The sequence below is a fragment of the Cervus elaphus genome, chromosome 25 (genome assembly GCF_910594005.1).
Source record: "Cervus elaphus chromosome 25, mCerEla1.1, whole genome shotgun sequence".
NCBI classification, from domain to species: domain Eukaryota; kingdom Metazoa; phylum Chordata; class Mammalia; order Artiodactyla; family Cervidae; genus Cervus; species Cervus elaphus.
This window is the reverse complement of record NC_057839.1, coordinates 59,683,926-59,707,917: the sequence shown is the minus strand read 5'-3', so window position 1 is coordinate 59,707,917 and position 23,992 is coordinate 59,683,926. Positions and strand designations below refer to the sequence as shown.

General features: G+C 39.7%; 1 protein-coding gene across 1 annotated transcript in view; it reads right to left on the bottom strand.

Moving 5' to 3' along the window:
* DNAH5 (dynein axonemal heavy chain 5) overlaps positions 1-23,992 on the bottom strand; it is a 324,549-nt gene that overhangs the window by 131,547 nt on the left and 169,010 nt on the right. Inside the window, exons 39-42 of the mRNA XM_043887792.1 lie at positions 21,155-21,289; positions 20,206-20,313; positions 10,407-10,560; positions 3,029-3,175 (exon numbers count right to left, since the gene is read on the bottom strand). Of these exons, the coding sequence (XP_043743727.1) occupies positions 3,029-3,175; positions 10,407-10,560; positions 20,206-20,313; positions 21,155-21,289 (544 nt within the window). The remainder of the gene's footprint in view (positions 1-3,028; positions 3,176-10,406; positions 10,561-20,205; positions 20,314-21,154; positions 21,290-23,992) is intronic.

Here is a 23,992-nt window from a genome sequence, read left to right as displayed (position 1 = left end):
TCCCCATCCCGATCCCCGCTCCCACCTCCCTCTCCACCCGATTCCTCTGGGTCTTCCCAGTGCACCAGGCCTGAGCACTTGTCTCATGCATCCCACCTGGGCTGGTGATCTGTTTCACCATAGATAGTATACATGCTGTTCTTTTGAAATATCCCACCCTCACATTCTCCTTTGACCTAAATGATTTTATTTCTTTGCATAGAAGTCTTCCAGTTCTTTACGTTGCAGTTGTTTAAAGCCCACAATCAAAGCAAAAAGTCATTTGTACCCTGAACAGATATTCCTTGAGCACCTTCTCTGTATCAGCATTGTTCTTGGGATAGGGTGATAAAAAAGACAACATCCTGCCCTTCACAGAGGTTGCTTGCAAAGGGGTAGAGATGACAAAGCAATATGCAAAGAAATATGTAAGAAAAATTCAGCAGGATAAGAAGGTGGGGCATTTTAGATAAGGTGGTCCATGAAATATTTTTGGAGCAGAATGAAGTGATGAAGAGATGTGGAACTAGGATTTTTCAGGCAATAGTAGTTGCAAAGGTCCTGAAGTGGGTACACACTTAAGGTGATCATGCTCCAGGAACAACAGGAAGTCAAACCTGATTAGAAAGAAGACGAGAAGGCAGAAAGGGATGTGAGTGACACAGGCAGAGCTCCAAGAATCCATTCTGGTTTGCACAGGCTGAGTTTGAGATGTTCAGCAAGACAGCCCATAGAGCTGTTGAGTTGGGAATTCAAAGACTAGAGATTAAAATGTAGAGATCAGCTTAGAAATGGCATTGAGAGCCGAGAACTGGGTAAGTTTCATCCAGATCATAAGTGAACAGCTAAGAAGTCTGAGAACAGAAGCACTTAAATGTTCAGACTTCTGGGTCTGAACCAGGATCTCCTCTTCTGGTTCCTCCCGCTGGCTGACCTCTCAGTGAAGGAGAAGTGAAGAGGAAGGTGTCCATGATGTCATGCAGTGGAAGAGTTTGAAGGAGTGGTCAGCTGTGCCAGACACTGACAAGAGCAGGGCTAGACTGAGAAGCGACAGCCTGTATGTGACAAGGTGGAGGTCATGAGTGTCCCCAGCAGAGCACTTTCCGAGGGACACTGGGCACAAAGACTAACAAACGTCAGGTCAGGAGATATTTGAAGGTAAAGACAGCAGCATCTGCAGAACACCCAACAGAAATGCCCTTGTAAATTTAGGTATTCGGTTTCACAGTTGCTCTTAATTTCTTAACCACTAGGTCTCTCTTACAAACCAGCACCATGACCAAGTTTGTAGTTCTAATTTTTATCTGTAATAACTGTGCAGTACTCTACATCAAATGAAATGCTTAGAAAATCCTAATTATGCTCATTCAACTAGCAGTTTAAGGAAAAGGGTGATCTGATGGCCAGAGTCCCTGTGAATGTATAAGCATGTGTTGCTTTTTTTTAAAGAGTTAAAAAAAAACACCTCTCTGAGGGCCTATTCTCTGAGTTAACATTTGCTCACTGGATCTGTGTGACACAGGATTACTAGAATAAGTCAGAAACAAAAGTGTGTTTAACTCCCATAAAACAGCAGCAGTTTCTAATATAAGCACACTAGAAATACAACATTTTCTTTTCTCTTTCGCCATTGGTGTTAGATTGATCAGCCACATTCCCTCAAAGAGAAGATCCGTGGTGCCACCTTAAATGTTTTTCCACAGAACGCTGTTTCCCAAGGCATGGACTTGTGAAGTGAGCCCAAATGTCTCTGCCCTGCTCCTGTATCCTCCTGTGTCCCTGAGATTGCTTTCACAGTGCTTTCTCCTACTCTTTCAGGAGTGAGAGGAGAACTGACCGTCACCTCCTCCATCTGAACTTATATTCTTGGACCACTGGGCTCAGTTTGCAGGGTCCCTAAGTAAGAGAATATTCAGAGTGAACCACTAGCCTTTAAGGAATTGGTTTAAACTAAAGCCAAACACACATGTCATCTAAAGAGAATAAAGTATGATCAAAAACTTTCTTTCTAATACAATCTTCTTTCCTAAGAAGCCCATTTCCACCTACAATTTTATAGGAGAATCGGTTTCTAAAGATAGGCCATACTGAGATGAGCACCATTTTTAAAATAGTTATGGTGAAATCACTTGATTTAATATAATCAAGTTTCCTTGACAGCTTTTGCTATTTCACTCTAAGATATCACAGGAATATAGAAATATTTTTTCAAAAGGAAAATTCCTTTTGTAACCAAAAAAAGGGAGGAGGTGGGTATTTTAAATACATTGATCAGTCATTCATCAATCTGTGTTTCTGTGTTTCAACATTCACAAATATCATACTGATTTATGACTTCTTGGTCTTGGATAAGATATTATACAGAAAATACAGTTTTACTAATTTTATTTTTTTAATATTTATGTATTTGGCTGCATCAGGTTTTAGTTATGGCCCACAAGCTCAATTTCCCTGCAGTGTGTGGGATTTTAGTTCCCCAACCAGGGATCGAACTTGCATTTCCTGCATTGGAAGATGGATTCTTAGCCACTGAACTACCAGGAAGTCCCCTACTAATTTTAAATCACTGCCAAGGTTTTTATTTAGAAGCACGTGTCAAAAATTATAGCTGTAATTCAGGGACTATGGTGGTCCAGTGGCTATAACTCCATGCTTTCACCTCAGGGGATACAGGTTCAATCCTTGGTGGGAGAACTAAGATCTTGCATACTGTGTGGTGCTACCAAAAAACATATATACTAATACTCTCTTTAGAGTCATGGATGTGGAAAACAAACTTCTGGTTACCAGAGATAAGGAGAGATAAGGAGCTGACATACACACTACTATATATAAAATAGATAACTGAGGAAAACCTACTGTATAGCACAGGGAACTCTACTCAATACTCTGTAATGACCTGTATGAAAAAGAATTTTTTAAAAAAGACTGATACATGTATGATGATTTGCTTTGCAGTACACCTGAAACACACAAAATTGTAAACCAACTTTACTCCAGTAAAAATTTTAAAATAAACAAAACATCACACTTGTAATTCATCTCCTACCTTTCTTAGCCCTCAATGTTTTCCTCCAAAGAGTAGAAAATATCCCATCGGTCCAATCATTCGTCGCCACATCAAGCCGACCGAACATCTGTGGGGCTGTAATCGCTTTAGGATTCATCCTCATTTCCCGGTGTGGTTTTCCACAATCTATACCAAGTAAATCCAGATTTTAAACAACTCACATGTAGAATAAACCATCATTAGGCAACACTGCACCAGTTTGCAGTGTACTATCTGTCAGCAGATATTCAAAACATGAAAAATATGAAATTACATTGAAAAGACATATCTTACTGCATCCCAAGTTATCATAATTAGCCTCATTATATTTTATTGACTAAAGCACTTTTTTTATCATCTGGAAAAGAAAACTGCATGTTACAAAAGGGGGGGAATGATAGCATGCTGGAATTGATGAAGAAATTAATGTAATCTGGATGTGCTTCAAATGTCACAGCTCAAAATCTTTTGGTTTCTGGTCTCCTAGGTTAAATCATGGGCCCCTGGTGGCTCAGATGGTAAAGAAGCTGCCTGCAGTGCAGGAGACCTGAGTTCAATCCCTGGGTCAGGAAGATCCTCTGGAGAAGGGAATGGCAACCCACTCCAGTATTCTTGCCTAGAGAATTCCATGGACAGAGGAGCCTGGTGGGCTACAGTCAATGTGGTCACAAAGAGTCAGAAACAACTGAAGGACTAAGCATGCACGCCTGCAGGTTAAATCTTATATCTGAAATTCACTTAGAAGATGCCTGATTCTCCTCATTAACAGCTTTCATTTGCTGAGATATGGTCTTGCTCATTTGGAAAAAATCAGCTAAATTAATGTTACAAAAATCAAGAATTATTTTTCTGCGGTCAACTTCAAAAAAGGTATGTAAATCTCTCAAACTCTGAAACTATTCTCGAGTAAGATGATTTCTGTACATAGGAGACTATAGATAGTAAGTAAAAAAAAAAAAAAAAAAAAAGAAAAGAAAAAGATTTAAAGTATATTATACATGGAATCTTAAAATATGGTACAAGTGAACTTATTTAAAAAACAGAAATAGACTCAGAGACATAGAAAACAAGCTTATGGTTACCAAAGAAGAAGGGCAGGGAGGGATAAATTAAGAGTTCAGGATTAAAATATACACATATACTTATATATATATATATATATAATAGATAATCAACAAGTACCTACTGTGTAGAACAAGGGACTATATTTAATATCTTATAATAACCTATAAGGGAGGAGAATCTAGAAAAGAATATATATAAAATGGAATCACTTTGCTGGACACCTGAAACTAATAGAATATGTAAATCAAATATATTTCAATAAAAATTTTTTAAAGATTTAAAATGCAAAATCATAAAAATAGAGTGAATGTGTTACATATTGTGTGAAATGTAAAATGTAAAATGTAAATATGTAAAATGTTACATATTGTGTGAAAGATTGACAAACACAGGCACACAAACAAGGATATGCACACTGGAAAGGTGTTAAATTAAAACTTTTCTAGAAAATTAAATGATAGTTCTCTTTTTCCAAAATCAGAAAGAGAATCAGGGTTAATTATTTGCATTATTTTACAGTGTTGAAGTCCTGAACTTAGGCACATTGCAGGTTTTTCAATAAATGATATTCATAAGACAAGCAATACTTTTTTAAAAAAAATCTAATCACACTTTACAAAAGGCCAGCAAACTCTTCAAATGTCTGACAGTAGCATAGATGAAAACTGGACTTGGTCTCTTGCCCATATAAGAGAAACTACCACAAACCATTTCTTTACGGTTGTAGGTAGAATTGTATCATTTTCACTTAAAATCCTGTAATATTTTTATACAATCACTCTAAGAAAAAAAGGCTTGACTTTTTAAATGCTGGTTAAACTAATTCCTCTTAATTCTTTCCACCTCCATGGACTCTGCCCCAGAGTGAGCATTCTTTTCTTGCTGTCCGCTCCTTAGGTCCTCTTTATAGAGGTCCCCAGACGGCCCCTCCTGTCCACAGTCCGTGTTCTTCATGGCACACAGGGCTAATCACACCATTCCCCAGCTCTATGGCTTCCCATCAGCCACAGGATAAAATCTAAGAGTTCAGCTGAAGTTACAAAGCTTCCCATGCTGTGCCCTCGCTTCAGTTTGAGTTCCCCCAGAAGCAAAGCCTGAGATAAAGACAGGGGAACTGGGAGTTTGAATTCAGGTGAAAGACAGTGTGACAGGAAAGGAAAGCCAATAAAGAGCTTGTTGGTGAGCCGGTCACAGACGGAGTGTCCCTCTAGGAGACAGGAGGAGATGCACATTTGCCTTCCACTCTTTCCGCCATATTGGTTGAGGGTGTGGCTGCCTCAGGAGCATTAAATCCCACCCAATCCCTTCTTCTAGGCTGAGCCAGTTCCCAGGAACTGGAAAGGCATAAGGCTGACAAACTCAAAGATACCACTGGTGTTTGGGGGAGAAACTGTCCAATGGTTGTATCTGTAGCAGGGGAGGGCCAAAAGGAGGTGGCCCTGGGCACAACAGCATCGGTTACCCCTCCACGTCTCCCCACGCCCACCCCCCCAACACTAATTACACCTTATCCATACCAGAGCACTTCCCCTGGTATATCAGGCTTTCACCAGTCCCTTCTGTCTACTCAGCCTCTTCATTCTGCTAATTATACCTTTTATCCATCTGCTATTTAACCCTCAAATCTCAGATGAAGTAGCACCTGCTCTGTAAGCCTTTCTAGAATTCCTTAGAAAGGTTTCTGATCTCCTTTGCCTCTGCTAACACCATAATTGTCCAAATCTTCCCCACGTCCAATCTTCTATGCTGAGTTCTAATTATCTGTGTCACTTCACTACACTGTAAACTCTTTCAAGACATGGCAATTTTTCTTTCATGCCTGCTTGGTGTTAGTTCTAGAAAGTCTTGTAGGTCTTTGTAGAACTATTCAACTTTGGCTTCATCAACATTAGTGGTTGGGGCATAGACTTGGATTACTGTTGTTGTTGAACGCCTTGCCTTGGAAACAAACAGATCATTGGGTTTTTGAGACTGCACCAAAGTACTGCAAATTAAAACCAAGAACAAGTCAATAAACAGCAAGTAGTCTAATAATTTATTCATTTTTGCAAAGACCTTCTCCAAAGCCAGTGACGCCTTATTGATTACACAGTTTAGACATATTATACATAATATATCTATATCATTTAATATTTAGTACTTATTTTAAGACACCAGGGCTTCCCAGGTGGCTCAGTTGGTAAAGAATCTGCCCGCAATGCAGGAGACCCAGGTTTGATCCCTGGGTGGGGAAGATCCCCTGAAGAAGGAAATAGCAACCCACTTTAGTATTCTTGTTTGGGAAATCCCATGGACAGAGGAGTCTGGTGGGCTGACCCACTCTGAGAATGCAAGAATCAGACACGACTAAACCATTACCACCACTATTTATTTTGTTCAGGTAACTGTACCCAGCACACTTGTAGTTTATTAACAGAAGGTAGCTTCATACCAACCAAAGTATTATTAAGCATAATTTAATAGAGGGGATAATAATTTAAGAGGAACCAGAGATCAAATTGCCAATGCCCGTTGGGTCATAGAAAAAGCAAGAGAGTTCCAGAAAAACATCTACTTCTGCTTTATTGACCATGTCAAAGCCTTTGACTGTATAGATCACAAGAAGCTGTAGAAAATTCTTAAAGAGATGGGAATACCAGACCTCCTGATCTGGCTCTTGAGAAATCTGTATGCAGGTCAAGAAGCAACAGTTAGAACTTGACATGGAACAACAGACTGGTTTCAAATAGGGAAAGGAGTACGTCAAGCCTGTATATTGTCACCCTACTTATTTAACTTACATGCAGTGTACATCATGAGAAATGCTGGGCTAGATGAAACACAAGCTGGAATCAAGATTGCTGGGACAAATATCAATAACTTCAGATATGCAGATGACACCACCCTTATGGCAGATAGCGAAGAAGAACTAAAGAGCCTCTTGATGAAAGTGAAAGAGGAGAGTGAAAAAGTTGGCTTAAAACTCAAAATTCAGAAAACTAAGATCATGGCATCTGGTTCCATCCCTTTATGACAAATAGATGGGGAAACAGAGAAAACAGTGACAGACTTTATCTTTTTGGGCTCCAAAATCACTGCACATGGTGACTGCAGCCATGAAATTAAAAGATGCTTACTCCTTGGAAGGAAAGTTATGACCAACCTAGACAGCATATTAAAAACCAGAGACATTATTTGCCAACAAAGGTCCATCTAGTCAAAGCTATAGTTTTTCCAGTGGTCATGTATGGATGTGAGAGTTGGACTATAAAGAAAGCTGAGCACCGAAGAACTGATGCTTTTGAACTATGGTGTTAGAGAAGACTCTTGACAGTCTCTTGGACTGCAGGGAAATCCAACCAGTCCATCCTAAAGGAGATCAGTCCTGAGTGTTCATTGGAAGGACTGATGCTGAAGCTGAAACTCCAATACTTTGGCCACCTGATGCGAAGAACTGACCCATTGGAAAAGACCCTGATGCTGGGAAAGATTGAAGGCAGGAGGAGAAGGGGACAATAGAGGATAAAATGATTGGGTGGCATCACTGACTCAATGGACATAAGGTTGAGTAAACTCTGGGAGTTGGTGATCCTCAAGGAGGCCTGGCGTGCTGCAGTCCATGGGGTCGCAAAGATTCGAACACAACTGAGCGACTGAACTGACTGACTGAACTGAAAAGAGCGAATATGAACCAGTGAATTTGCTCAGTCATGTCCAACTCTTTGCAATCCCATGGACTGTAGCCTGCCAAGCTCCTCCATCCATGGAATTTTCCAGGCAAGAATACTGGAGTTGGTTGCCATTTCCTTCCCCAAAAGATCCCCAAACAGAATCTTAATAGCACACATGAAAATCCCATGATAAAGTCCTGCAGGTGTGAAATCTCAGTTTTGGTGGAGGTAGGTGCTAGCTGAGAGTATAATCCTGTCTCAGTGTAAATACCCCCATGTAGAGTCCTGTTGTACAGAATTCACTTCATCCCATTGCTGAGGAAACAAACTAAATCCAGTGTGTGCAGGACCCTAAAACAAATATAGACCATTGCCACCAACCAGTACCAGTGCACTGAGGTTCCATGAGCCGACCAGAAACCCAGCCAAGAAACTTTTCCCTGTGTGACAATGCATGGTGCATTCTAACAGCCAAAGCTCTGTGAAATTTTGGAACTTAACTGCCATGACTAAGGATTGCCAATACTTTTAAGAAGAAAGTCATCAATGTTTAATAAGAACCAAAGAATACAAGGATAATTGTGTACAAGGCAATACTCATCATGCTTAGATGACCCTGGGTTAGGGGCTTAGATGTAAGGCTTAGGGACATCTGGGAACTAAGTGCACTGATTTCACTTCTCAAGAAAAATATCTGATCTGGGCAGGAAATTAGTTTACAGTTAGGGTGATTTTTCAATACATAGAGTTTAAGAATCAGGTTTGGAATTATCTTGTATTTATTGAGAGGTAGCATCTTATATTGGGGCTTCCCTGGTAGCTCAGCTGGTAAAGAATCTGCCTGCAATGCAGGAGATCCCAGTTCTATTCCTGGGTTGGGCAGATCCACTGCAGAAGGGATAGGCTACCCACTCCAGTCTTCTTGGGCTTCCCTTGTGGCTCAGCTGGTAAAGAATCCACCTGCAATGTGGGAGACCTGGGTCTTATATATTAAGCATCTTATATTAAGTCATAATTGTGAAATGGTATGGTATACTGGGAAAATTCTGGGTTTTTCCTTAATGGGCTCTGACCTTAATTCTGAGTCTCATTATTTACCATCCTTTTGATGTTGAGTATTTCTGAAGTTGAATCTTGACTTTTTTGTCCAAAATGGGGATAACAGTAGTCACATCTCAAGATCATTTTGAAAACTAAATGGCATAACATATGTAAAACATATAACACAGTCCATGAAATCACTTTAAAAAAAATGTTTGCATCATTCAGAAAAGCCAAGATATAGAAACAATCTTGTGTCTGTCCATGGATAAATGAATAAAGAAGGTGTGGCACACATACATAATGGAATATTATTCATCTACAAAAAATAAGAACATCCTGCCATTTGTGAAAACATGGATGGACTTTGAGGGTATTATGCTAAATGAAATAAGTCAGACACAGAAAGACAAATACTGTGTGATTTCACTTATATGTGGCATCTAAAAAGGTCAAACTCAGAGAAACAACTTCAGCAGAAGCTCCAATACTGTGGCTACATGATGCGAAGAGCTGACTCTTTGGAAAAGATGCTGATGCTGGGAAAGATTGAAGGCAGGAGGAGAAGGAGACAGCAGAGGGCAAGATGGTAGGATGGCATCACCGGCTCAATGGACATGAGTTTGAGAAAGCTCCAGGAGATAGTGAAGGAGAAGGAAACCTGGCGTGCTGCAGTCCATGGGGTCACAAAGAATCGGACATGACTTAGTGACTGAACAACAACAGAGAAACAGATTGCAGAACTGCAGTTACAAGGGGTTGGGGGTGGGGCATGGAGAGATGTTGGAAAAGCGTACAGAATTCCAGTTATAAGATTAGCAAGTTTGGGCACCTAATGTAGAGCATGGTGATTAAAGCTAATAATACTGTATCATACAAATATTTGAATATTTCTAAGAAACTATCAATAGATCTTAAATGCTCTCATCACAAAAAAGAAATGGTTATTATGTGATATGCTGGAGGTGGTAACTAATGCTATGGTGACAATAATTTTGCAACATATAAATGGATCAAATCAGCACACTGCACATCTTAAACTTACACATGTGTCAAAATAATATCTGAATAAAGCTGGAAATGGGGGTTCCCTGGCAGTCCAGTGGTTAGGACTCTGCGCTTCCACTGCGGGGAGCACAGTTTGATCCCTGATTGGGAAACTAAGATCCCGAATGCCATGCATCACAGTCAAATAAAACTTTTTTTTTTAATTTAAAACATAAGCTGGAAAATAATGTTTTTCTCCTCTGGTCTACTAACGTACTGTGTTATCTCTAAAACATACCCAGTATTCAAAAAAGTTGTATCTTATATGCTGCTGCTGCAGTGTAGTCGCTAAGTCGTGTCTGACTCTTTTGTGAGCCCGTGCTATTCAACTCTAATCTTGTTGCATGCATGCTCAGTCATCTCTGACTCTTGGCAACCCCATGGACTGTAGCCTGCCAGGTCCTCTGTCCATGGGATTTCCCAGACAAGAATATGGGAGTGGGTTGCCATTTCCTTCTCCAAGAGGTCTCCTCCTATAAAATATGTTAATGTACATCTATATTTGCGTTCCTCTTGGAGCATTCACCTGTCACAAAACGTGTCCCCAGGGTAATGAGGCTTGACTGTGCCCTTACCTGTCAGGGCTTTCATCAAGGTGTGGATGCAAGTGGTCTTCCCAGCTCCACTTGGCCCTAGGGTCATCATTCCATGCCGCACTCTCTGGGTTTCAAACAGCTGGATGACTTTCAGTTTCCAAGGAGGATGGTTGATTAAACCAGCTTCTTCAACCTGAAAATAAAACAAAATCCCCACATAAACAGCAGTCAGGACTTATCGTTGTGTTCAAAATAAGTTACAGACACGGAGCAAAGTTAGAGGTATGGGGAGTTATTATTAATACATATGACGTGCCAGTTTGGAAAGATAGAAAAAGTTCTGAAGGCCAACAGTGGTGATGTTTGCAATACAATGAATGCATTTAACACCACTGAGCTGTACACGTAAGAAGTAGTTTAAAAGGTATATTTATGTAATGAGTTTTACCACAATAGAAAATAGATACACCTAGACAAAAAGCAGGCTGAACATAATCAAAATGATATCCCAACCGAATCCGTATCTGACTTAGGGAATTACAAACACTTATATTTACATGAATGTACACATTAGGAGCAACTTAAGAACAAAGGCTCAAATAGCAAAATTATTTTAGATGTTTCATTTAGAAGATAATATTTAGTATAAAAGATCATTGCAGAGTGGGAGGAGCCAAGATGGCGGAGGAGTAGGACGGGGAGACCACTTTCTCTCCTACAAATTCATCGAAAGAATAACTGAACGCAGAGCAAACTTCGCAAAACAACTTCTGATCGCTAGCTGAGGTCATCAGGTGCCCAGAAAAGCAGCCCATTGTCTTCGAAAGGAGGTAGGACAAAATATGAAGGATAAAAAGTGAGACAAAAGAGCTAAGGACGGAGATCCATCCCGGGAAGGGAGTCTTAGGAGGCATTGCTTGGGGTAGGGTCCGGGCCTGAGTGCCCTGAGGACAATTGGAGGGAGCTTCTGTGAGTTGCCAACTTGAACTGTGGGAGACCAAAAGAGAGAGAGTAAATTAACCTGCCCGAACACACTGCCGGCCGTTCGCAGAACAAAGAGACCTAGAAAATCCAGAGAAGAGCTCGCAGGCTGCGGACCGGCCCAGCCCCGCCGGAGGCAGGAGGCAGGGGGGAGGGGAAGGTCGCGGCGAGACACAGGGCGCGGGCGGGGACTGGGGCTGGGGACGCAGAGGGCAGAAGGCGCACACACCCGACTGGCGCCAGCGGAAACTAAGACTGGGTCCGCGGAAGGGAGTGGGCGCGCCACACCTGGGGAGAGTGCGCCCACCAAGCCCCTGGCTGCCTGGACCGCTCTGACAGGGAAGGCACTGAGAGCAGGCACAGCTTTTCATTTCCGCGCTTTTGTGGAACACCCGAGGGCTGGAACCTAGCACAGCGCGGGGCGCGCTCCATATAGAACAGCCGGGAGCCTGAGCAGCGCAGAGGGAGAAAGCAGCGTCAGCCCCTACCGGCAGCGCCAGCCCGCCCCCGCAGGGCCAGCCCCTCCCCGCAGCGTCAGCCCCGCCCCGCAGCGCCAGCCCATCCCCGCAGCGTCAGCCCCTCCCGGCAGCGCCAGCCCGTCCCCACGGCGCAAGTCCGTCCCCACAGCGCCAGCCCCTCCCCGCGGCGCCAGCCCCTCCCCGCGGCGCCAGCCCCTCCCTGCAGCGCCAGCCCCTCCCCGCAGAGCGACGGAACTAGCTACCTGAATAAGAGTCCACCTCCGCCCGCCTGTGTCAGGGTGGAAATGAGGCTCTGAAGAGACCAGCAAACAGAAGCCAAATAAACAAAGGGAACCGCTTCAGAAGGGACTGGTGCAACAGATTAAAATCCCTCTAGAAAACACCGACTACACGGGAAGGGGCCTGTAGATATCAAGAAGTGTAAGCTGGAACGAGGAGCTATCTGAAACTGAGCCGAACCCACACTGACTGCAACAGCTCCAGAGAAACTCCTAGATATAATTTTACTTTTTTTTTTCTTTTTTTATTTTTTCTTTTTTATTTTTTCTCTTTTATTTCCCTTTAAAATCCCCTATTACTCCCCCATTACTCCTTAACTTTCATTTCCATAGATTTTTATGATTTTTTTAATTAGGGGGAAAAATTTTTTTTTTCTTTCCTTTTTTTTTCTTTTTTTTTCTTTTTCTTTTTTTTTTCTTTTTTCTTCTTTTTTTTTTCTTTCCTTTTTCTCTTCTATTTTCTATTTTTCTCTTTCTCTTATTTCTTTTAAAGTCCTCTAGTACTCCTCTACTACTCCTTAATTTTCATTTTCAATACACTATAACCTTACAAAAAAAAAAAAGGAGAAGCCCTATTTTTAAACCGAAGATTATTCTCTCCCAATCTTGACTCTCTGTTTTCTACCTCAGAACACCTCTATTTCCTCCTTTCCCCTTCTCTTCCCAATCCAATTCTGTAAATCTTTGTAGGTGACTGGGCTACGGAGAACACTCTGGGAACAGACAGCTGCGTAGATCTGTCTCTCTCCTCTTGAGTCCCCCTTTTTCTCCTCCTGCTCATCTCTATCTCCCTCCTCCCTCTCCTCTTCTTCATGTAACTCTGTGAACCTCTCTGGGTGTCCCTAATGGGGGAGAATCTTTTCGCCATTAACCTAGAAGTTTTCTTATCAGTGCTGTATAGTTGGAGAAGTCCTGAGACTACAGGAAGAATAAAACTGAAATCCAGAGGCAGGAGACTTAAGCCCATAACCTGAGAACACCAGAAAACTCCTGACTACATGGAATTTTAAGTAATGAATGACTGTCCAAAAGCCTCCATACCTACACTGAAACCAACCACCACCCAAGAGCCAATAAGTTTTACAGCAAGACATACCACGCAAATTCTCCAGCAACGCAGGAACATAGCCCTGAAGATCAACATACAGGCTGCCCAAGGTCACACCTAACACATAGACCCATCTCAAAACTCATTACTGGGCACTCCATTGCTCTCCAAAGAGAAGAAATCAAGTTCCACGCACCAGAACACTGACTCAAGCTTCCCTAACCAGGAAACCTTGACAAGCCAATCGTCTAACCCCACCCACTGGGTAAATCCTCCACAATAAAAAGGAACCACAGACCTCCAGAATACAGAAAGCCCACTCCAGACACAGCAATCTAAACAAGATGAAAAGGCAAAGAAATACCCAACAGGTAAAGGAACATGAAAAATGCCCACCAAGTCAAACAAAAGAGGAGGAGATAGGGAATCTACCTGAAAAAGAATTTAGAATAATAATAATAAAAATGATCCAAAATCTTGAAAACAAAATGGAGTTACAGATAAATAGCCTGGAGACAAAGATTGAAAAGATACAAGAAATGTTTAATAAAGACCTAGAAGAAATAAAAAAGAGTCAATTAAAAATGAATAATGCAATGAATGAGATCAAAAACACTTTGGAGGGAACCAAGAGTAGACTAACGGAAGCAGAAGATACGATAAGTGAGATAGAAGATAAAATGGTGGAAATAAATGAAGCAGAGAGGAAAAAAGAAAAAAGGATCAAAAGAAATGAGGACAACCTCAGGGACCTCTGGGACACTGTGAAACGCCCCAACATTTGAATCATAGGAGTTCCAGAAGAAGAAGACAAAAAGAAAGGCCATGAGAAAATACTCGAGGAGATAATAGCTGAAAACTTCCCTAAAATGGGGAAGGAAATAGCCACCCAAGTCCAAGAAACCCAGAGAGTCCCAAAAAGGATAAACCCAAGGCGAAACACCCCAAGACACATATTAATCAAATTAACAAAGATCAAACACAAAGAACAAATATTAAAAGCAGCAAGGGAGAAACAACAAATAACACACAAAGGGATTCCCATAAGGATAACAGCTGACCTATCAATAGAAACCCTCCAGGCCAGAAGGGAATGGCAGGATGTACTGAAAGTAATGAAAGAAAATAACCTACAACCTAGATTACTGTATCCAGCAAGGATCTCATTCAGATATGAAGGAGAATTCAAAAGCTTTACAGATAAGCAAAAGCTGAGAGAATTCAGCACCACCAAACCAGCTCTTCAACAAATGCTAAAGGATCTTCTCTAGACAGGAAATGCAGAAAGGTTGTATAAACGTGAACCCAAAACAACAAAGTAAATGGCAACGGGACCACACCTATCAATAATTACCCTAAATGTAAATGGGTTGAATGCCCCAACCAAAAGACAAAGATTGGCTGAATGGATACAAAAACAAGACCCCTATATATGCTGTCTACAAGAGACCCACCTCAAAACAAGAGACACATACAGACTAAAAGTGAAGGGCTGGAAAAAAATATTTCATGCAAACGGAGACCAAAAGAAAGCAGGAGTCGCAATACTCATATCAGATAAAATAGACTTTCAAATAAAGGATGTGAAAAGAGACAAAGAAGGACACTACATAATGATCAAAGGATCAATCCAAGAAGAAGATATAACAATTATAAATATATATGCACCCAACATAGGAGCACCGCAATATGTACGGCAAACACTAACGAGTATGAAAGAGGAAATTAATAGTAACACAATAATAGTGGGAGACTTTAATACCCCACTCACAACTATGGATAGATCAACTAAACAGAAAATTAACAAGGAAACACAAACCTTAAATGACACAATGGACCAGCTAGACCTAATTGATATCTATAGGACATTTCACCCCAAAACAATCAACTTCACCTTTTTCTCAAGTGCACACGGAACATTCTCCAGAATAGATCACATCCTGGGCCATAAATCTGGTCTTAGAAAATTCAAAAAAATTGAAATCATTCCAGTCATCTTTTCTGACCACAGTGCAGTAAGATTAGATCTCAATTACAGGAAAAAAATTGTTAAAAATTCAAACACATGGAGGCTAAATAACACACTTCTGAATAACCAACAAATCATAGAAGAAATCAAAAAAGAAATCAAAATATGTATAGAAATGAATGAAAATGAAAACACAACAACCCAAAACCTATGGGACACTGTAAAAGCAGTGCTAAGGGGAAAGTTCATAGCATTACAGGCTTACATCAAGAAACAAGAAAAAAGCCAAATAAATAACCTAACTCTACACCTAAAGCAATTAGAGAAGGAAGAAATGAAGAACCCCAGGGTTAGCAGAAGGAAAGAAATCTTAAAAATCAGGGCAGAAATAAATGCAAAAGAAACTAAAGAGACCATAGCAAAAATCAACAAAGCTAAAAGCTGGTTTTTTGAAAAAATAAACAAAATTGACAAGCCATTAGCAAGACTCATTAAGAAACAAAGAGAGAAGAACCAAATTAACAAAATTAGAAATGAAAATGGAGAGATCACAACAGACAACACTGAAATACAAAGGATCATAAGAGACTACTACCAGCAGCTCTATGCCAATAAAATGGACAACTTGGATGAAATGGACAAATTCTTAGAAAAGTATAACTTTCCAAAACTGAACCAGGAAGAAATAGAAGATCTTAACAGACCCATCACAGGCAAGGAAATCGAAACTGTAATCAAAAATCTTCCAGCAAACAAAAGCCCAGGACCAGATGGCTTCACAGCTGAATTCTACCAAAAATTTAGAGAAGAGCTAACACCTATCTTACTCAAACTCTTCCAGAAAATTGCAGATGAAGGTAAGCTTCCAAACTCACTCTATGAGGCCACCATCACCCTAATTCCAAAAGACAAAGATGCCACAAAAAAAGAAAACTACAGGCCAATATCACTGATGAACATAGATGCAAAAATCCTTAACAAAATTCTAGCAAACAGAATCCAACAACATATTAAAAAAATCATACATCATGACCAAGTGGGCTTTATCCCAGGAATGCAAGGATTCTTTAATATCTGCAAATCAATCAATGTAATACACCACATTAACAAATTGAAAGATAAAAACCATATGATTATCTCAATAGATGCAGAGAAAGCCTTTGACAAAATTCAACACTCATTTATGATTAAAACTCTCCAAAAAGCAGGAATAGAAGGAACATACCTCAACATAATAAAAGCTACATATGACAAACCCACAGCAAGCATCACCCTCAATGGTGAAAAATTGAAAGCATTTCCCCTGAAATCAGGAACAAGACAAGGGTGCCCACTCTCACCACTACTACTCAACATAGTGTAGGAAGTTTGGGCCACAGCAATCAGAGCAGAAAAAGAAGTAAAAGGAATCCAGATAGGAAAAGAAGAAGTGAAACTCTCGCTGTTTGCAGATGACATGATCCTCTACATAGAAAACCCTAAAGACTCTACCAGAAAATTACTAGAGCTAATCAATGAATATAGTAAAGTTGCAGGATATAAAATTAACACACAGAAATCCCTTGCATTCCTATATACTAACAATGAAAAAACAGAAAGAGAAATTAAGGAAACAATACCATTCACCATTGCAACAAAAAGAATAAGATACTTAGGAGCATATCTACCTAAAGAAACAAAGGACCTATACATAGAAAACTATAAAACACTGATGAAAGAAATCAAAGAGGACACAAACAGATGGAGAAACATACCGTGTTCATGGATTGGAAGAATCAATATTGTCAAAATGGCTATTCTACCCAAAGCAATCTATAGATTCAATGCAATCCCTATCAAGCTACCAACGGTATTTTTCACAGAACTAGACCAAAGAATTTCACAATTTGTATGGAAATACAAAAAACCTCGAATAGCCAAAGTAATCTTGAGAAAGAAGAATGGAACTGGAGGAATCAACCTGCCTGACTTCAGACTCTACTACAAAGCCACAGTCATCAAGACAGTATGGTACTGGCACAAAGACAGAAATATAGATCAATGGAACAGAATAGAAAGCCCAGAGATAAATCCATGAACCTATGGACACCTTATCTTTGACAAAGGAGGCAAGGATATACAATGGAAAAAAGACAACCTCTTTAACAAGTGGTGCTGGGAAAACTGGTCAACCACTTGTAAAAGAATGAAACTAGAACACTTTCTAACACCATACACAAAAATAAACTCAAAATGGATTAAAGATCTAAATGTAAGACCAGAAACTATAAAACTCCTAGAGGAGTACATAGGCAAAACACTCTCCACCATAAATCACAGCAAGATCCTCTATGACCCACCTCCCAGAATATTGGAAATAAAAGCAAAACTAAACAAATGGGACCTAATGAAACTTAAAAGCTTTTGCACTACAAAGGAAACTATAAGTAAGGTGAAAAGACAGTCCTCAGATTGGGAGAAAATAATAGCAAATGAAGAAACAGACAAAGGATTAATCTCAAAAATATACAAGCAACTCCTGAAGCTCAATTCCAGAAAAATAAATGACCCAATCAAAAAATGGGCCAAAGAACTAAACAGACATTTCTCCAAAGAAGACATACAGATGGCTAACAAACACATGAAAAGATGCTCAACATCACTCATTATCAGAGAAATGCAAATCAAAACCACAATGAGGTACCATTACACGCCAGTCAGGATGGCTGCTATCCAAAACTCTACAAGCAATAAATGCTGGAGAGGGTGTGGAGAAAAGGGAACCCTCTTACACTGTTGATGGGAATGCAAACTAGTGCAGCCGCTATGGAAAACAGTGTGGAGATTTCTTAAAAAACTGGAAATAGAACTGCCATATGACCCAGCAATCCCACTTCTGGGCATACACACTGAGGAAACCAGATCTGAAAGAGACACGTGCACCCCAATGTTCATCACAGCACTGTTTATAATAGCCAGGACATGGAAGCAACCTAGATGCCCATCAGCAGATGAATGGATAAGGAAGCTGTGGTACATATACACCATGGAATATTACTCAGCCGTTAAAAAGAATTCATTTGAACCAGTCCTAATGAGATGGATGAAACTGGAGCCCCTTATACAGAGTGAAGTAAGCCAGAAAGATAAAGAACATTACAGCATACTAACACATATATATGGAATTTAGAAAGATGGTAACGATACCCTATATGCAAAACAGAAAAAGAGACACAGAAATACAGAACAGACTTTTGAACTCTGTGGGAGAATGTGAGGGTGGGATATTTCAAAAGAACAGCATGTATACTATCTATGGTGAAACAGATCAGCAGCCCAGGTGGGATGCATGAGACAAGTGCTCGGGCCTGGTGCACTGGGAAGACCCAGAGGAATCGGGTGGAGAGGGAGGTGGGAGGGGGGATCGGGATGGGGAATACGTGTAAATCTATGGCTGATTCATGTCAATGTATGACAAAACCCACTGAAATGTTGTGAAGTAATTAGCCTCCAACTAATAAAAAAATAAATAAATAAATTTAAATAAATAAAAAGTAAAAAAAAAAAAAAAGATCATTGCAAGCATACCAAGTTGACTGAAATTCCATACAAATACCAAGCCATCTTTGTAAGTCTAATGGATAGTTTTTATCCATCAAACAGATGTATGGAAGCTACTCTGTGAAACACTATTCTAAATTTAAACTTCTCTGAGCTTAGTACAAATGATATCTTCATTTTACAGACAAGGAAACTGAGACACAAAAAGACTAAGTAATTTACCCAAGATTATTTGTTGTAAAGTTATGGAGTAAGGATCTGACCCCAAGATTCAGCCCTATGGTTCATGCTCTTCACCATCATGCTATGCTTAAATTAACTATAAATGATGCTTTTATTTTTACTTAAATAATTTTTGGATACTACTTATGTATTATTTTATGCTATCTATCGACTCTTCAGATTTCTCATATGCTACAAACTACAAATGTAAGTCACTTTATAAATTAGCTTATACTTAGCATTTTTAGGCAATGCTACAATTAAGTTGGCCATATAATGAAGAAGCCATTTGCAAAATGAATTATAATATACTTTTACCTGATTGGGAGATTAAGATTTTTATACACTGATTTTTAAAAGGAAAGTCTCCATAAAATACTACTATATTTAATCTTTATTACAAATGCATTCAAGGAATTGAAATGCATTTTATAAATATGAGCCAGTCATCATTTCTATAAAGCTTTTTTTTCAAACACTTTTTCATAGGAAAGGAAATTGAGGCACAAGATTTTCATGATTCATTTCCATTCCTAGGAAGATTATAGGGCTTCCCAGGAGGTGCTAGTGGTAACGAACCCGCCTGCCAATGCAGATGTAAGGGACACAGTCTGTTCCCTAGGGGGATATCTCCTGGAGGTGGCCATGGCAACCCACTCCAGTAATGGGCTGGAATCCCATGGACAGAGAAGCCTGGTGGGCTATAGTCCATAGAGCCACAAGAGTTGGAGATAACTGAAGTGGCTTAGTATAGCACAGCACGGGAAGATGATTAAAAGTTAAAGCTGCACCAAGTATCATGGGGAATCCAGACACCTCATGATACACTTAACATGATGGATCCCCCAGAGCCCAAGGAAGAAATCACAAGTGATCCTTGGCCTGGGGAGAAAGAGGGACAGCAAAGCAGCCACACGAGATCACTCCAAATGACTCTAGGTAGCAGGAGTCAGGACACCAAAGCAACATGATAAACAAACACCAGGGCTGCAGAGAGAACCAAGCCTGGCACAGGTAAGGCAGCAGGCCGCACCCCACCAGCCCATGCTGACCCATCGCTTGTCATTGGGAATCTGGTGTGGAACGGTCTCCATCAGTAACAGTGCCACCAACACATGGCTAACTGTGGTTAAACGACATTAGGGGACCCCCTGGCAGGAAAAACTCTATTAATGGTGTGCAATGGCTTCTCCTAAACCTGTAGTCACAGCCTTGGTGTTGTTCTCAGAATCTATAGATTTAGACCACACCAGCTCCACTTGATTCTCATGAAATTCAGATGACAGGAACACATAGTTTGACGTCCTGTGAAACATGTTACCTGTCTACTAATTGCCGTTTCCAGTTCAGGGTAACCCGCCTTGTCCAGAAGAATATTTGGGAAGAGATCTTCAATCAAACTCAAAAATAAAGGTTCATCTTCATCAATCTCAAAAAGAAAAGAAATCAGACCAACTGTTTTGGCACAAGCACAGAAATAGTAGGCAAACTGAAAATGAGTAACTCATTTCAGATTACTTTATCACAGCTAGTAATAAATAAAATACCTCCACTGAAATTGAGAAATATTTTCATCATGTTTCCCATGCATTAAAAATTAGTTTTTAAAAGGGAGGGAGGGTAGAGGAGAAGAGGGGAAAAAAGGAAGAAAATAGAAGGAAAGAAAATACTGCCTATGTGACAACTTTCTGTAAAACAACCAGTTTAGGGAGTTACTACATAACCTACAATTTCTCATTTAAATGAAAAAGAATTTGTCAAATGAAGCAGTGGCAAAGTCATGAAATGAAATTTGTTTAGTTCATAATTTTACTTTGAAAAATATATCATCCATATAGATATAGATTCACTGTATATAGATTCACTGATAACCAGATGACTGATTGTCAGTCTCAACTGTGAAGTCAAAGAATGTGAAATTTTACACACTTGCAAAATCTTACATACAATTTCCTGCCAAAGTCTACTTTTAAAAGGTGAGATTATAGCTCTAAAACACAAAAATTTCGAGGTATCTGGAAACTTAAGATGTAGATTTTTTAAAATCCATTTTCATTCTGTTGGAATAGACATGTGTTAGACTAGATATGAGTCACCACAGAAATTACTTCTGAAAAAAATGTAATTTAAAGTCATGCTCTATGAAATTTAAAGTGCTTCATCTGATAATTAAGCATTTTAAATGAGCTCTTTAAATAAATATTTCTAAATCTCATTTGCACTTAAACTGAAATTTAAGCGGGTGGAACAGCTCCATCTGTGAACCTCACCAGTTTGGAAAGATTCATATCTCTCAGCACACGCATGACGATTGTGGACTCCGTATCCGTGGGGCTGGCTCTTTTGGCTGCTCCCAGGGTTCGCAGAACTGACAGAATATTACGCAGACCAAAGTCATAATGTACCTGAAGAATATGAAGAACATTGGGCTTATTTTCAAAATTAAGTTACACATGGCAACTGTACAAATTTGACAGAGGCATCAGGAGTAAATGCTGATTTTCCTTTTGAACACATGTACAGTTAGTGGAGCAATAAATCTTTTCATCAATAACTTTTTCTTTTTAGGAAATGGAGAATACCCAAAAGAGCCCGCTCCCCTGTGTCATCACTAATTTAAGCCCTTAGATCAGAAAACTATTGATAATACACAGATCTTGACAGGGAGAAAGGAGTAAACTTCTTCATGGAATATACAGGTTCCCTTAAGCCAATTATCCGCAAGAAAATGTCCTCATATCTCGAAAACTAAAATTTTGAACCAGAATCAAACTGTGACCTCGCTCATGACCATCATATAAGGTTAAAAGATAAAATATCAAAGAGGGGGGGAAAAGTAGCTAAATTCCAAGATAACCTAAATGGGGTAACAATAAGGACAAATTGGAAAGCCAAGCCCCCAGCTTTGTTAACCTCTTGACATATATTTATAAAAGCTCAATCAAACAAAATTTTCGCACATATAAAGCAAATAATTAAAAACCAATTCTCCAACTACCATAGGAAACAGTATCTCTGGCAGTTACTCAAACTTTTTTAAATAGAACCACCATAGGATCCAACAACCCCACTTCAGGGACTATATCCCAAAGAACTGAAAGCAGAGTCTCAAAAAGATATTTGCACACCCGTGTTCATAGCAACACTATTCACAACAGCCAAGAGGTAGGAGCAACCCAAAGGCCCATCGGCAGATGAATGGATAAATAAAATGTGGCATATATGGAAACTGGAATGATATTCAATCATGAAAAGGAAGCAAGTACTATCACATGCTATATCATGAATGAAACTTGAGGACATTATACTAAGTTAAATAAGCCAGTCACAAAAAGACAAATACTTGTGGTTCCATTTGTATAAGGTCTCTAAAGTAGGCAAATACATAGAAACAGAAAGTTCAATGGTGGTTACCAGGGAACAAAGGGAAGGAGAGAGTGGAGTTTTTTAATGGGTATAGAGTTTCCACTTTGCAAGAGAAAAAAGCTATGGAGATCTGTTTCACAACACCACCGAACTGTACACTCAAAAATGGTTAGGAGGATAAGCTAATGCTATATTTTTTATTGTTGCTCTGTTGCTAATTCGTATCTGACTCTCTGCAACCCCATGGACTGCAGCACACCAGGCTCCTCTGTCCTCCACTATCTCCTGGAGTTTGCCCAAATTCATGCCCATTGAGCCGGTGATGCTATCTAAACACCTCATCCTCTGCTGCCCCCATTGCCTTTTGCCTTCAATGACTATATTTGTAATCATAATTTATAAAAACCTACAGAAAAAAATTATCTGCCAATTGGAAGCTGGATGCATCACTTAATACCAATCATTTGATGGATAGGGCACATAAAAATATTCAGATTGAGTTTCTGCCTTCAAGGAGTTTAAGTTCTAATCCTCAATAAAATAGAAACATAAGCAAGCTTGCATAAAAGTACCAATGACTTGAAATTGTTGGTGGGTGGAATTAATTAAGGAAAGTTTTCCATAATTAGACTCAGTTAAATATGCAGGCACGAAGTGAGATTCACAGGCTATTGATCAAGGGATCAGCATGGGGCCAATTGTTTAGTACACATGGACTTGTATCCTTTCCCAGTGACCTTGTGAACAAGGGCAATAGGAGTGAAGGAAACAGATGTGAAACTAGAGAAGAGGGCAGGAGTTAGTGATGTGAGAGTTTCTCTGCATACAAGATACAGCACAGAAAGAAGACAGAGTAAAGGGGACTTCCCAGTTGGCACGGAGTAAAGAATCCACTTTCCAATGCAGGAGACTCAGGTGAGATCCCTGGGTTGGAAAGATCCGCTGGAGTAGGAAATGGCAACCAACTCCAGTATTCTTGCCAGAGAAGTCCCAAGGACAAAGGAGTCTGGTGGGCCACAGTCCATGGTGTCGCAGAGAGTCAGACATGATTGAGTGGCTGAGCACAAGCAAAAGAAACTAAGAATGTTTTGAGTGAGAATTGAATTTAGCTGAATCTGTGGGTGTAAGAAATAATTTAGATTCAAAGAAGTTTGAACTAGAGGTTCCTCAAAACCATGAGGACACACAACACTTTATGATAAATGTATAGGTGGGATAAACAGCAAACACCAATATGCATATTTCTTTGGCTCTTACATCAATTCAGATAGTATTCACTTCGTTTCTATGCTATAAATGTTAATTTCTTCAAGTGTACTTAATAAAATTATACATGAAAAATCATTTTTGCAATGATACTCTTTTCTACCTTATACCAGGGAGATACTTTCTCCACAACCACAGTTTATAATTTTCTTGTTTTTCTAATTTTTATTTTATAGTGGAGTACAGTTGATTTACAATATTGTGTTAGTTTCAGGTATCCAGCAAAGTAATTCAGTTTTATATATATACATGTATCTGTTCTTTTTCAGATTCTTTTCCCATAAAGGTTATTACAGAATATTGAGTAGGGTTCCCTGTGATATACAGCAGGTCCTTATTAGTTATCTCTTTTTCTATACAGTAGTATTTATATGCTAATTCCAAACTCTTAAGGTATCCTTCCCCCCACTGTTCCCCTTTAATAACCATAAATTTGTTTTCTGCATCTGTTAAGTCTGTTTCTACCTTATAAATAT